The 15748-nt window shown below is 39.0% G+C and overlaps 2 protein-coding genes and 1 long non-coding RNA gene across 6 annotated transcripts in view; 2 read left to right on the forward strand and 1 right to left on the reverse strand.

Annotated features, from left to right (window-relative positions):
• The window catches only part of LOC147642663 (uncharacterized), a 147474-nt gene that overhangs the window by 29440 nt on the left and 102286 nt on the right, over positions 1–15748 (forward strand). The gene's annotated exons all lie outside the window — the stretch shown is intronic.
• cv-c (RhoGTPase activating protein) overlaps positions 1–15748 on the reverse strand; it is a 116716-nt gene that overhangs the window by 25237 nt on the left and 75731 nt on the right. For all 4 annotated transcript variants that reach the window (XM_020942887.2, XM_086839799.1, XM_086839800.1 and 1 more), the window contains one exon: positions 4554–5159. In XM_020942887.2, the coding sequence (XP_020798546.2) occupies positions 4554–5159 (606 nt within the window). The remainder of the gene's footprint in view (positions 1–4553; positions 5160–15748) is intronic.
• Positions 5276–11353, forward strand: natalisin (neuropeptide natalisin). The gene is made up of 3 exons (XM_020942889.2): positions 5276–8280; positions 10039–10412; positions 10482–11353. Exons 1-3 carry the CDS (start codon positions 7817–7819, stop codon positions 11141–11143), a joined length of 1500 nt encoding a protein of 499 aa, XP_020798548.2. The 5' UTR covers positions 5276–7816; the 3' UTR covers positions 11144–11353.

The following is a 15748-nucleotide window of genomic DNA, read 5'->3' on the forward strand; positions in this document are numbered from 1 at the left end:
CCGCCAACTCTCGCCGGCGACGCATTAATTGGGCGTCCAGATCAATGTCATTTATGGGCATGGTAGTGTATATCGATGGACCATATGGGCGCCATATAATATTCCCGGATCAGATCCGTTTTTTTTTTCGGAATGAAAACTTTTACTATTTTACGGCCAAGCTTCGGAGATCATCTATCAGCCCGATTAATTTAGCGATTTTATCAAGGCAATCACAAAATGGAAGAAACAATTCTGAAATACCCAAATCTGTTTTACATATGTAAGCAATTTCCTTTTCCTATGATTCTTCTCTGGCTCTGTGTGTTGTGATTGAAACTGAAGCATTTTATGGCTAGGGAAAATGAAAATTCAAATCAATTTTATGGCGGAGGCTGTAGAATTCGATATCCGAAACGCTGACAAAGACTTATTTAAATGTCATAAAAATTTGAACAGTTCTCACAACAACTTGGAAATCGGGGAAATGGTAAATAAATGAAATGTTTTTCTTCGGTTAGTTAATGAAAAATGCAATAAAATGAACACAAAATGACACATAAAAAATGGGGTTTCCTCTCTGTCTCTGTCTGGGTTATCATGTGAGGGGGAACTGTAAATGCTTCTAATTGATCATAAAAAATAAATATATATATATAGAGTTTGTTTACTTCTACAACTACTGAGTCAATGGCTTCGATATCGAAACGGCTGAATAAGCCAAATGACAAATGCACTGGGCAACGCCTCGTCTACGTTCCACTTTTATTGATATGTGACCCAGAAAGTTGCCGGGTACTACATTTATATATATATAACTATATATACCCCCGATCATGTCCGTGGAGACTATCGCAAATCGATTGGACATGCCCCTTGGACTGGGTTTCGAGTAAATGAGCAAGCTGCCTGCGGTCACGCATGCGCACTGATAATAATTATCAAATCAAAACACTTAAACGCCTGACCAGCCCCATCGTGTCCCTCCTCCTGGACATTGTTCATGGTAACCCTGTTTTCCCCTTGCTCTGGAGTCCACCTCCTGCTCCAACTCCTGCTCCTGCTCCTGCCCGGATCTCTGTTGTCCATCGTGTTTGTTTGCCTTGCAGTGATTTGCAAGTTCTACTTAAGTCAAAGTGTCTGAGGTCTCGTTGAGCTGCGTGCAAAAGCTTTTTGTGTGTCGCGGCCTTTTGTCTGAACAGCCTTGCTTCCCTCCCCAAAAGATCACTGGGAAAAATAGGTGATCAATTTGTTAAATAATTAAAGAATAAGATAGAGATTTATCAACATTAACTGAAAGATGTTTCTGATATGAAAGGTCACTAGAAAAACTCTTATTTAAGTAACTAATTAATAGAAAGAAAACCGAAATTAATAAAATGAATACGAACATTAGACTAAAGTTATTTTTATCAGATATTAAAATATTTTACCATGTTTATAATGTTTTTTTTTTATTATAATAAATTATATATTTAAACTAGAAGTATTTTCTAGCTAGGAAAGATCCCTTAACAAGTCAATTTAGGTAACTAAATATATAAGAAAGAATGTCAAAATTAAAGTTAAATTGATAGTTTCTTAGTTTTCCAGCTAAAATGTTAACTAATTTATTAAATGAGGTATACAATTTTGTTTGATAAACTTGTCTTATTTTTATTTTCCTGTTTCAACTCCCTTTTTTAATGATTTTCTCCCCGTGTCTCCATGAGCAGCATCTTGTACATCTTGAGCATCTGCATGGTTCATCATCATTAAGCGCATTGCGTTGGATGTTGATGATGATGCCCCTTCTGTTCCTGTGCCTGCCACACACACAAGATTCACTTTCGCAGGAGAAGAAACAGCGATCTCCGGGATCTGATCCCCATAAATTGGGGCGTTTTTTTTGGGTTTCCGCTGGGTGTCTGTGATGCACTGTGAGCTGTGTTGACAGCCGGAGTGCAGTAAAGTGAGGAGTGTGTGTTGTTCTCCTCGCTCCAGGTCGGCATATTGACCCAATTCACTTTTGCACTCCTTTCCAACGTAACGTAACTAAAAACGAAAACTGTCTCGTACTTTTTCGCTACCTTTACTTTTTATACTTTCATTGACAGTTTTTGTATTTCTGCTTTTTTTTCTTGTTGTCAGAAAATTTTTAAAAACCGAGCACGCACTTGTGCCCTCGATGCTGGCCTTTGATTTATGCTGCCATTGGTAGCTCATAAATCTTTTGGTCCTCTGTCCCGCTGACTGATTGACCGAATGAGAATGAGAGTTTTGAGTTTTGCACGGGGACAGTCAGTTAGTCAGTAAGTCAGTTAGTCAGAGTTGACCACATTCTTTGCCTTAATAAGTGCATTGGGCAACGGCAGCTGGAGCAGCTTAAGCGCTTTTAATTGGCACTTTTACTTGGGTGATTAAGGCAAAATATGACAGCTCCGACAGTTCCGGGCACTTTTCTTTTTTTATTTCTTCAACGAAAACAACTGGCAAAAATGTGCCTTAAATGTTTTCACATTTTTATGGTCAGTTTAGGTATTTTCCTTAACTTAAAATTAAGTTTTAATGCATTTTCGTTCGACTAAAGGTAAACAATTAACTTGGTTTATGATCTGTATTTAATTTTCTAGTACATAATTTACTCTAAAGTCATCTTTATTTGACCTCAAGTGTATTTGCAAGGAAAACTTACTCTCCTGTAACCCTTCTTTGGACATTTTTAGAACCAAAATGAAATGGCGAAAAGGGAATTGGGCTGGGAGCCCTTTTTTTTACTCTGGGGAATATTGCAGCTGAAACTCATCATATCGATTGGTAGCAAACATAGCCAGTTGTCAACGAAAAACAACAATGGAAGCCTCAGTCTCAGTCTCAGCCCTTTTCCACCTCAGATTCCCTCTCTGACAGACTTTTTTGTGGGTTTTTTGGTTTACATTTTTCGGTGTTGATGTCGTGTTTTTCCACCGACGTCGGCCCGGCACGCGTTTTGAAAATTAATATTTGTCTTGTTGCAGCAGGTCTGTGCTGCCTTTTTTGAGGTTTTTCCAACCGATAATCGGAGGGGGAGATCCAAGACAAGAGGTTTAAGCGAAATGTATGCTAAGCATATGCAACAATATGAGAGACCGCAAGCCTGGTGCCGTTTATGAGCACTTTTGGCTTATAAATGTTTTAATTAGATATATTTGGTTTGATAAGCCGGAGACAGCTAACAAGTTGGTTAGTCTGTTTCGGTGTCTTATGGTTTATGGGACGGAATAGGCACACACACACTCAAGAGACTGCACAAAGTGGGTCAATTGAGTTGGCCAAACACTGCAGCCTCTTGGCTAGAGAGTAAACACAAGGCACTGGGAGAAAATAAGGTGCTTGGGAATTAAGAGAAATTTAGTGATTGGGAATTATTTACACTTGTGTTAGAAAGAGATTCGGGAAGCTCATATATTTTAAGATTATTTTCTTGTTTAAAATAAGTTCTAGATAAATGCATAATTGAAACTCAACATAATAAGAGAGCAAACAATAAGGTTAGCTATTTGTTATTGTATCAAACATGTAACACCTTACAAATCTATATTTAAAATGATCAATTCAATACAAAATTATATTATTCTCTTTAAATGCTTAATTATTATTTTAAGTGCATTACTTAACCAGTAAGACTTCCTTCTTTGGCTTATCATCGAGTAAAAGTTGCCAGCCAGTTCCCTAGTGAACTTTGGCTCTTGCCTCTGATTGCAATTAGAGAATCTTTTACGACCCAAATGCCTGGCAATCAATCTACAATTGTCTACCAATCTATCGCTCAAGAACTGCACTAATTAGACTATTTTATTACACATTTTATGGCGTTGAGGCACCCTTTCCCCCTCCAAAACAAAAAAATGCAACAAAAATTCGAGCAGAAGTTCAAAGTTTAACTCGTTCAAGTGCCAGCCACCGAGTGATGACTGTCTATCAACGTTCTGGCCTGGCCTGGTCTGGCCCTCCTGCCCTCCATTCCTCATCCTCGGTTTCCATTTTCCATCTCCATCTTGATCCCCTCACCAACTTTCCAGCTTTTCTGCTGCCCATAAATTTCACGCGCTTCAGTTGCGCATCCGGCGAATGGATGGATGGATGGATGGATGGTTGGAACATATGGCAGTTCTTGAAAGAACATTCTTTTCTTTCTCTCCCCCCCAAAAAATACCCTGTTTTCCGAGTGTGTGTGGGCCAACGAAAAAAAAAAAAAAAATTCCGCTGGTGCTTGTGCATGTTGACAAGATTGTTGTGATTCAGATTAAATGCCTTTTGTCTTTCCTGAGCGCATTTTATCTAACCCAAATTCATAAAGTATGCTTTGCTTGTTGTTTGTTCACTCGCATGTTGAAATTGAGGAGCAGAAGAGAGATTACATGGGGGAATATATTTCAGTGACTCCGCTCCGAGATTAGGAAATCCCAGTCTGAGCTAAAGAATTTATGAATACTCTCAGGGATAATCCCGCATTTGTAATGTAAATTGAAGTAAGCGATTCTTAAAGGGGATTCTTATATGGTAGAAGACTTTTTCTAAGTATTTGAATATATATATATTATCTGTACACTCACGTGTTTCTCTGGCTTCAAGACAAGTCCATTCTGCTGCTGCTGCTCCATGATGGATGAGCCTTTGCCATAACGACTCTGAATGGCCGCTGTGGCTGCGGCGGACAGGAGCATGGGAGCTGTCCTTGAGATGGGTGAACTGCTGCCGGAATTGGAACCGGAAGTAGAACCACCAACTCCGTCCAGATGGGCCAGATGTGGTGGCAACTTAACGACGGCCATCAGACTGTCCAGATCACGTAGAAACTTGCAGGCCCAAATGTTGACATCATCCGATTGGCCAGGAGCAGGAGCAGGAGCAGGCAGGGATTTCACTGGACTCAAAGGCGGCGGTGACAATGCCCTTAGTTTAGTTGTCACTGGTTTGCCCGGCAATGTTGCTGCTGCTGATGTTGCAGTTGCTGTTGCTGCTGCAGCAGTTGATGTTGCAGTTGCAGTTGCTGTGGTGGTGGTGGTGCTGCTGTCAAAGCCACTATCTGATTCCGTGGAACGAGACAATTCATCAAGCTGCTGGACTCCAGACTGCGATAGTCGCTCCTCCAGTTGGTCGCGAAGCTGTTGCTCCAAGCGCTGGACCTTGCGCAGCTCGAAGACCTCGTTGATTTCCCGCTGCAATTAGAATGAGAGTTGTATTAGTTGAAAGCACTTGGAAAAACATAGGGGGATAATGTTCTTAGAACATAAATAATATCATAATAATGTATTATCGAATTTTGTTAGGAAGTCGCATTTGATTATTCAGCAAGAATGAAGTAGCTTAATCCCTTCAGGAAGTTTCTTTTAGATAGAAATATTAATCCATAACAACGGTTTTTCTCCTATTATGATTATTCTGGCCTTTCTGTAGATATCTGTTATTATATTCTTCCGGATTATAATCTTTATAAGTTTGAACAGATGTCTTAGCGAGAACAAACTAGGGAGTTTTCTTGGCTAGAGGTGTATTCATCTTATCCTTATAAGACTACATCCAGTTGCTCTAATTATTATATAATGAGTATAAGTATAAGTAATAATTCTCAAGTAATTATTCAACACGAAAAATGTAACCTATTTCTATGCTGTTCTTTTCGATATTGTATTAAATTGAAAAGTATTTCATCATATAACACCAAGTTAATACATATTTCTAATCGCTTAATTTGTTCCTTTTTAAATTTCCTTTTACTTTACAATTCCCAACTTGTTATTGTGCTCTAGAAATCCATCTCTATAACTATTTGATAACCCTATTACCAACCAAGTTCATTCCCATTTGTGTAATTATTTTTCTTCTCTGCATAGAGGACACATAAATTCTAGACTGCCGCTAAGATTAGGTTTTGATTAGCACTCTAATTGCATACATATATCAAGGCAATGGTCTATTAATCGCGCCCAGAGCGCCACAGCCTCTTCTAATGGCCCCCCGACTATGATGTATGTTTGCTTAATTTGCCCCTGCAAAACACAGGGACAGCAAACAGAAATAGGAACAAAAAAGAAAGAAAGCCCAGGACACGACCAAGGAGAGACCCACAGAGACATGGGCACAATCAAAGACAAATAAATTAGAACACGACCGACCGACCGAAGCGAGGTTTTGCCTTTTTCCACACTCGAAGCTGTGGAAAACAGAAAACTGCAGCCACGAACTCTGGGCAACAAGGAACACGACTCGCAAAGAAGGGGAATGCAAATAAATTGAAATGAAGCAATTTGTTAGCCAGATTAAACACAACAACCATGAGAGAAGAAGCCCAAAAAAAAAAAACAACACTAACCCAAAAGGGAAGAGAACCCGAAGAAGATCAGACAGATGGAGCCCACAGGGCTTACAAAGTCAGCGAATTACTTAATTAAAAATCGTGGCCCAAGACAGAGGTCTCCCTGCATCTCCCTCCCTCGATTCCTTCAGTGACATTAATAACGTGCAGTGCTCATTACTCAACAATTGTGTTTGTTTGTTGCTGCTGGACCCCATTTTCTTTAGGGCTGCTGCTGCACTCAGACAAATGCGATCGAACATTAGCAGGCAATAAATTCTGGAAAAAGGTAGCCCAAGCTTCTTTTTAGGGGGACTTTGAAAGAAAGCCGCTACTCTACGATTTTATCGCCGCTGAGATTTCTCAGTTGTTCTCAGGTTGTGAGGCTAATTTGTGGCAGGCGGAGGAGGAGGCCACAGGTCACACAGATTGGGCAAACAAAAGAGGTGGTTCTATGGTTTATTATAAAGAAACTATGACGTATGAGGGGTAACTCTGTGCCGGAGGTGATCTCAAGTGGGCTGCTCTGCTTATTTCCCAGTTCGTCGTCATATAAATGCAATTGCTTTTTATTAATTTCATGCTTTGATGCTCTAGACAAACAATTGGCATTGCTGTGGAATCAAATAGGAATCACTGGGGGAAAATGGGAGGTACTTTTATAAGGGAATTGTGTCATAAATCATATGAGTTGTTGTGAGCTACAAATTATAAGTCTTATAAGCATATTTCTATGTATATTCTAGGATATTGTTTTAAAGAGTATCCTAGAAATTCAGTTTAAAGTAATTACTTTTGAATAACAATTGTATTTCTCACGCTTTTGTTTCTATGGAAAGTCAAATAAGTCTTTAGAAAGCTAGTTTTACGAATGATTAAGAATTAAGAATTATAACAAATATAGGAGTTGAAGAAAGTTATGAATACTTTTGGTAAGCAAAAGATGAGTACTTTATCCAACGGACAAGAATATTTCCTAAAACAGTAAGAACAATTTTTACGTTCTTTATAAAAATGTTTAAGAATTTCTTCCCGCTCTTTATTACTCCTTCAAAGAACCCCCTAAAAAGTACTTATTTTTCTCTGTGCTGTCATATGTGTGACCAAGGGTCTTTTGGTCCCGCGACCAGCAGGCGTATTCCCAAAACTCCGCGGGCAGCTCCTTCACAGCATCCACTGAGGATCCCCATCCACATCCACATCCCCATCGTTCTCATCGTCATCACCATCCATCCAACTGGATGGCTATAAAAAGCTGGTCCGCTTGCCAGCAACTTTCAGTTTCAGTCTCACCGTTTTTCTAAGAGCCAAAAAACGCAGCGGTTGCCGCCGGCTTGGCTTGGCTGTTAGCTGGTTTTGGTTTCTTGCCTGTATCGCTGCATCAAAGTGGCCGACAAGGCAGCATCAGCAGCAGCAGCAGGAGCAGGAGCAGGAGCTGGAGTAGGAGAAATAAAAATTGGAACAGCCTCGTTGCCGGTTAAAGTCTGGCACTGAATTGCAGAAGGAGCAACAGCAGACAGCATGAGACTCACGTTGGCCTGGCTCAGCGTCTGCCTGGCGATTTATTGCGGCGGTGGCCATGGCCATGGCAATGTGGTCCTATCTCTGCCACCATCGCTTATCGCCACGGCCACGAAGGCGGCCTTGAGCCAACAGCAGCAGCAGCAGGAGCAGCAGTCGCCGTTGCAGCAATCTCTGCAATTGCCGCAACAGAAAAAGGATGCACGCGTCCTGTTCGACATGCTGCCCAACTCTCCAGCAGTGAATTTGGAATCGCGGACAATGTCTGAGGATTTTAATCGAAATGCAGATGATTTAGGGGACCGACAATCAGCGCCGCAGGAAATTGTACCAGAATTGGGCTTTGGTGTTGGTGGCTTTAGTGCCACACCTTCTCAACGCTATTGGAGCAACCGGTGCCAGGGTCGAGCTGGTGCATCCGCCAAGTGTCCGCAGGAGTATTATCGCACCATGCTGGCCGCCAGGTGAGAAGTTCAGGTTGAAAGTCAGGATGTGGGTGGTCATCGGAGGTACAAGAGAAGGAGATGCCAGAGGATGGGGGAATATAATGACAGGCGGGTTCAAGGCTGCACAGGAGGAAAGTTGAGAAAGTTTCGCGCCTCGTTTCCGCTTGCCATGTAAACCAATTTATCAGACAAAGTTCGAATTTTAACCCATTGATTACATTTTTGGTAATATTTGAAAGGCCTTAAAAGGTTTTTAATCCAATTAAATACAAGGTTCAAAATGAAAATCATGAAAAAGGCATAGAAATAGTTTTTATATTGATATTTTATATGTTTAGTTTAAACTGAATAATATTTTGGTTCCGCTTCTTAGAATAAATATATAGAAATATAGATAAAATCTATCTCAGAATAATTGTAATTTAATTGAAACTGAATAAGTTTAGTTTAAACTGAATAATATTTTGGTTCCGCTTCTTAGAATAAACATATAGAAATCTAGATAAAATCTCTCTCAGAGTAATTGTAATTTAATTGAAATAGAACAGAAAAATGAGAAGTTTTCATAGTATGCAGCTAAAGATCTCTATATCGTTCGCTACTGATCATAACCTATACGCTATTTCTTGCTCATTTGCTTGTACATTGCAGGCAGATAGGGAAAAAGGAAGAAAACTCAATTCCTTCTTGTCAGATCTGCAAATAAGTGAAGCAATATTAACTCTCTCAGAGACCCGTAACTCTGATTTAATTCCAAACTAAACCCGGTACTCAAAGGGTTAATGATAACCCTTCTCAGGGCGCCAGATATTGCCAAAAAAAAATGTAAGAAAACGACTGGAAAAAAATAAAGGTTAAGCCCGCAAGAGCGGCAACAAATCGTCGACAATTTGGCTGTCGTCTGGGAACACGCAAAACCAATTAATGGGCGTGAAAAAATCAGTACGAACGGATTGCAGTTTTGTTTCAAGTCAGTGCCAGGAGGAGGCCGCTCGCCAACGTATGTTGATTTATTTTATAAAATAACAACTGTCAGCAAATTCATTGGCCCGCAACGAAATCGAAACGAAAACTGCATTGCGAGTTTCACTTTTCATGCCAGACTTTGTTCGGATATTTTTATATAAATTTTTTCACTCCTCTTTTGTTTTATTTAAAAACAAAAACAAAAAAAACTGTTTCTTTCTTCCGCTGCGGCTTGTAATTAGTGTGTGGAATATTATCTTTTGTTGAAAAATTATTGGGTGCTGCTATTAAAATCGAATTAATCATTTCTCTGGCTGTAGTAATTATTATTTTTTTGTGTTTGTTTGGTTTGCCTTTTGTTGATTTGTTAAATGTTTGATTAATTGGCCACCGAGGAGACCCGCATAACTTTCAATAACTTTTGCTTAATGTGTAATTTTACACAAAGTAATTTTTGTATTGAGGAATTGGCTTAAATTGTGTGTCATTTGATTGAATTGGATCAGCCCTGACAGCTCCAAAGAGTTAAGGCAATTTTCTGGGTCACATGTCTCAGAGATGTTTCGAGTGGGAGACATAGAAAAGAAGTTCATCAATTAAGTGGTGTCATCTCTTGTTTTTCTCCCCAAAAAAAAAAGAGAAACTTCAGCTTTAAACATGTAATTGAAACTCATGGTCTCTGCCCACGCTCTTCTCACGAAAAAAGAGAAAAATGTGAAAATGTGCTGCTCCTTAAAGTGAACAAATGATGGGACATTAATCACACTATAGAAATCGAGCAAAAAAAAACCTTATAAATAATATTTTTAGGAACAAAGAGGCCCTTGCACGCCTACACTTGCAACTGAGTTCCATGCAGGATTCGGATTCTGAGATTAATTCCTCCGATTCCGAGGAGAATGACACGGATGATGATGAGGATGAGACCAGCAATGAGGTCTTTATGCTTTTGACGGGTGAACAGGATCTCATCAAGTTTTTACACTGGGCCATGCAACTTCTATATCCTATGCAACGTTCTCCTGGCAATTTGAGTGATGGAGCAGCGGAAAACTATTATCCAGGCATGTTTCTTTGGAAGAAACTAAATCTATCTGGTCATTTGGAACCTCCACTAATTGTAGATGAGCCACAATATGTGTTAGTGCGCAGGGAGAAGCTATTCGATGGCTATCAATGGGGAGGTGAGTCTATTAATATTAAGTTTTCATTTCAATTAAGTTTCTAAAATCCTTTATTTTTTTAATTTCCAGATGAGGTTAGCCAGGAAAGTGATCCCTTTATACCCCCCCGTGGTCGCAAGCACAACTCTCCGGATCTGGACGCCTTGATGAATCGCTATGAACCCTTTGTACCAAATCGTGGAAAACGCGACAAGGTCAAGGATCTATTCAAGTATGATGACCTCTTCTTTCCGCATCGTGGTAAAAAGCATCGCAACCTGCTGTCCATAGATGACGATCCCTTCTTTGCCACCCGGGGCAAGAAGTTACAGCTCCGGGATCTCTATAATGTTGACGATCCGTTTGTACCGAATCGCGGCAAACGCTTCTGGCGGGATGACAACAGCAGGCCGCAAAGAATGTCAACGCATAAAATTAATGGTTACGATCAATCAGTCAGGCCATCACTGTCAATGGAGGATGCACTGGCTCCTTCTTCTTCTTCTTGGCGACTGGCCGCTAATAGATTGCACCCAACAAGATCAATGTCAAGTGCCGATCATCAGCAACAGCAGTTGCAGCAACAGCAATTGCTGATGTTGCCCCAACAACATGTCCGCTTCATTGGCAATCCCAATCACATGCGCCAGCAGGTGAAAACATCCTCCTCTTCGGGCTCCTTGGCTCCTTGGACAACGTCTGGCGTTGGTGGCGAACGCCTAAGGAGATCTTTGCCCACAAGACACAATTAACGCAATCGCACACTCTAGCTAATCCATTGGTAAACTCCGGACATGGACACTGATTTGGACAATTTGAACATTTAAATGCGGCAGGGCGATATTCGGTTTAGGTTTTTATTCGCTTCTCTGGCTTCCTGGGGGCAAAAACGTGTAGAGAGAACTATAGCACACAATAAAAGTAAAGCATGCAATTGATTTTGAGAGAGAAATCGAATCGAATCGAATCGGAATTGGAATTGTATTGTGGCGAATTGAAGGTTACACTTGGTCGGATGCCCTTGGTAGAGGCCTTTCTAGAATGGCACTCAGAGAAACAGGGTACTTGTTGAGAAGGATATTATTCCTTCTCAAAACCCCTTAACCCATTGACCAACTCAACTTCAATACATATTTCTTCCTGTGTTCTGCCCTTGGCTATATGTATGTATGTACCTTGCCTTGCTGTCCTCGAGTATTGCCTTATTTTAATTGTATTCATTGGTTAATTTATCGGTAAATGCAATCAGCATTGTGCCAGGTCTAGACGGGGATATTGGTGCCACGGCTGCAGACAGGCGGGTGTGGCACGCAGTTCAAGTTTGTGATGCCACAGATGCGATATGCTCCCCAGATATTGTAGAACAACCGAGCAAACATCAAACACAGATGCTAGCTAAGGTCAGACTCAAACTCCCAAGCCAAGGGCTCTGTAATCCCCTCCAAAATGTACATCAATCACGCTAGGGTTTTGGCTTATTAAAAAGTATAACAAATTAAAGAAAAATTATAAGGGAGCCAACGGATTTTTTCCACTTCAGACCATTTCTGACATTGACATTGACCACAGCACAACACAGCATCGACATATCAACGTCAAAATATTTGGTAAGCCATCGGACCAGCCAGCTTGCCTTTTTGTTTTTCAACAAATGACCATTGAAGGTCATCGCCAGCAACAACAACAACAAATTGGTTAAATAATACCAACGACTTTTTGGCTTTTTCTCTTCTTTTTCTGGTTGGTAGCCTGACGTTCAGTCCAAAATCCCCTGAAGATCATTATAAATTTCAATGGCACTTCACATGGAGAAGCCAGTATGCATATATATATAAATATATATCTATGTTTGGTTAGAAGAATGCAGGCAGCAGTCCAAAAATATGTTTTCCATTTGTTCAACTCTCTTCTCTCTGGGCAATGACACTTGAAGTGGTCAATCGCAGCTCACAGTTCACGTGCAGCAGCTTTACAAGGAGGGGAAAAACTCGAGAAAATAACTTTGAAAAGGTAGTTTGTTCGCGTTTTTTATTTTTTTGAGTTAGGTGAGCTTAGTGCTAAACAGATGTGACAGCTTCAGAGGAAATCCCACAGAAGCACATCATGGTTACCGCGTTCTCTTGTTACTTTAAATATTTTTCAAAACTTTTTAAGTGGTTAAGCTTTTTATTGGCAAATCAAATTTGTTGAGTTTGCTAAGTTTTAAGAATAAATGAATTCTTTTGTTTAGGTTTTTATATAAACTTAAATGATGTTTAAAGTTCTTTAAGAAAGTTTTGATTTTTAAGAAATTCTTTTCCCATATTTTGTACTTAAATAATATGGAATTTTAAATTTTACAAGAAATCTTGGGGTTGCATTATTTTTTATAATGTAAGGTTCTATGGTTTTTCTTTTTAATTTTTACTCGTAAATTTACACCTAAAAAGTTTTCAAAATATATTTAAGTTTTCTTTTTTATATTTCCTTGTATTTCCAACACTTTTCTCGCAAAAAAAAAAGAGAGTAAAAAGAGTGAAGAAAGATCATTGCTCCCACGCAAGTCTATTGAACCAAATGTGTCACTGGAGTGAGGATTGTACAAATTAAATTCCATTGGCCTTGTGCGCTTTCAAAACGCCAAAAAACCAAAAGTGTCCCATGTGGCAAACATGAAAATAAAATAAAATCAAAATAAAAATAAAAATGGAGAGAAAAAGAAAGTCCTCTCGGGTTTTTGCTGCGGATTCCCCCGCAACTTGTGAGCTTTTGGCGTCAGCAAATTGGCTCAATTTCTGTGGCAAGGCCTTTTTGTAGCTGCTGATTTGCTTGTCGGAAAATATCAACGCATTGTCAGCGATCCGTTGACAACTTGCAACATGCAATGCGGCAGCAGCAGTTGCAACTTTGCATCGCCGGCAAACTGTAACTTTGCAATTGCATTTGTAACGCGATCAGCATGAGTAGCTGGCAGCCAGTGACAGCGGCTTAATTGCTGTCTGCAATTATGATTGCTGCCGGTGAAATTGTAGAAGTCTAAACTCACTCCCCCTTTTTCCTTGCATTCGAAAAGGCTTCACTTTTGTATCAAAACTTCTCCCACTGTGACCGTTCGATTTCTGAGTCTGGTTTTACAGTAGGAAAAATGATTGATTTCGGTTTAAAAAGTATTATTTTGGCTTATATTTAGCTTATACAGTTTTTCTTAAGAAGCCTGAGATAGTCATCAGTTTGTGGGTGGAAAACCTCGCTTCTGGCTTATAATGCTTGGGGATCCCGTTTCTTTTTCTTTAAATAAATTTATTAAATACAATTATCATAAGTCTAAGAAAACGAAGAAGTTTTCGTGAGCGGACCATATCGATATAGAGTAATAATATCGATATTTGTAGCAAATTATTTGCGATAAACTTAACGATCATTTTGGAAGGAGTCATTTCCGACCCTATATATCATATATATTCTTGATCAGCATCAAAAAATGAATCGAACTAGCTAATTTCGGCACAAAAAAAAAACAATAAAAATTTTTTACAAATTTTTAAGGATTTTACATCCCTAAAACGGTCAAAAAAAATAGCAATAATTTTAAGTTTTTTAAATATTAAATTGAGTATGCAAATTTATTATCCTGATAAAAACTAGGATAGGAATGCTTTCTTTAATAAAATTAATGCATTTTTGGCTTAGATATGGGATTTTTAAACTTTGATTTTGCCAACAAAATTTGTCATATCAAAATATCGATAAATATTAATCGATTTCCGATATATATATTAACTTCCCGACGTTATTTTCCGTTCTTGTTGGTGATCTATTATAACTTTCTGCTTAGTTTTTAATATCTTTAAGAAATATTTATTGGATTTATAAAACCATGCTTGCTTGATTTTTTCTTGCGGTGCTTGAGGATTTCTTTGTTTTTGTTGAGGATCGACTCCCGGTTGACGAAAATAGTAACGTGCAGTCAGGCGCTGCCTTTTATTGCCATTTGTTTTTTTGTTTTGTGTTTTGGCCCGTTTGCCCCGCTTGACGTTGACAAAAAAACGTCATTTGCAAATTGGGCAAAGACAACTTTCTCTAGGCAGCTGCTCCTGCTGCTGCGCAGTCGCATTCGCATTCGGCGAGTGACAGAGCCATTGCATAAAGCCATATAGATAAACCCAAAGGCGAGTCGTCGCCCACATTCATTAACAGCATTCGCATAATTGGCTGAAGCAGATACCTTTATTTTTTGCTCTGGGTTCATCGAACCACCAACAAAGTTCGACGAAAAACTAAAGCCCCCGAAAAAGAAACAATCCCTGGGCGCAGTCTTACGTCTCAATTTCCCAGCTTATATTTTTTCTTTCATATCTATAATTAAAATCGTTTGAGAACACACGCAAACCCAGTCGCGTCGCCTGTGATTTATCAGATTTCAAGCAAAATAAGAGGAGAAAAAAGCAATATTTATACACGTTTTGACGCTGAAAGCTTGATTGATGCATTAAGCCTACTGCTTAGCCACCGCACAATCGTTGTGTCGTTGGTACCGATGTTGACGAGCGCCAATTAATGGCTGCTTAAACGGGAAAAACTCTGCCCCAGCCGGGCATAGCCTTAACTAAAGCTTGTCCATGTAAAATTATGGAAAATCTGTGCAAAAGCCAGCGCTAATTGATGCAGGAAGCGCGTCGCTGAAAAACGAGTTGCGCCTGTCATGAATTCGCTTAAAATGGGTCAGGCGGTGATTACCGCCTCCACTAACGCATTTCATAACCTACACTAGAAAAGAAATGTACAATAAATAAATAGGGAAAGCCATTCCTGATTAGGTTTTAATTGTATTAAGTCTATTCCAGGTGTCTTTAGGTTTCATTCCTTATCATATTATTAATTTAAAATATTTATAATATTTCTTGCATAAGAGGAGCTTCCTTTCATTAATATCTATTAAAAAAAAAACCATGGTTTCAATAAGGATGAAAGATAAACGTATTGAGGGATATATCGAAAGTTTATCGATATTTTACCGCTGCCATATTAAGCGATAAATCGATATTTTGTTTTATATATTGAACAAATAAAATCTACAAATAAGTGGGAGAACTTTCTCTGATATTCTTTCTTAAAATAGATATTAGAAAATTTAAAGCAATATTATACGAAAGTTGAAAATGGAATACATAACATTTTACAAAATTTGCAATATGTTATTTAGAGTGACATTCGATATTTATCCCTCGTTTTTCACATTATCTTCTCTTTGAGTATATATTATTATTAAACATTCTTCAATATTTATATATATTTCTTATTTATTTCTTAATCATTTCCCCTACAATACTTTTAACCCACTTTTCATGGCAAATCATCAAAATTAACCCAACTTGTTC

This window comes from Drosophila serrata, unplaced genomic scaffold (genome assembly GCF_035046125.1).
Source record: "Drosophila serrata isolate PLE 108 unplaced genomic scaffold, ASM3504612v1 contig_376, whole genome shotgun sequence".
NCBI classification, from domain to species: Eukaryota; Metazoa; Arthropoda; class Insecta; order Diptera; family Drosophilidae; genus Drosophila; species Drosophila serrata.

What these genes read in the sequence shown, in the direction of transcription:
- natalisin (XM_020942889.2), top strand. Translation starts at nt 7,817, where the DNA reads ATGAGACTCACGTTGGCCTGGCTCAGCGTCTGCCTGGCGATTTATTGC. An exon ending in CGCACCATGCTGGCCGCCAG is followed by an intron (nt 8,281 to 10,038) that starts GTGAGAAGTTCA and finishes TAATATTTTTAG; the next exon opens with GAACAAAGAGGCCCTTGCAC. An exon ending in CGATGGCTATCAATGGGGAG is followed by an intron (nt 10,413 to 10,481) that starts GTGAGTCTATTA and finishes TTTAATTTCCAG; the next exon opens with ATGAGGTTAGCCAGGAAAGT.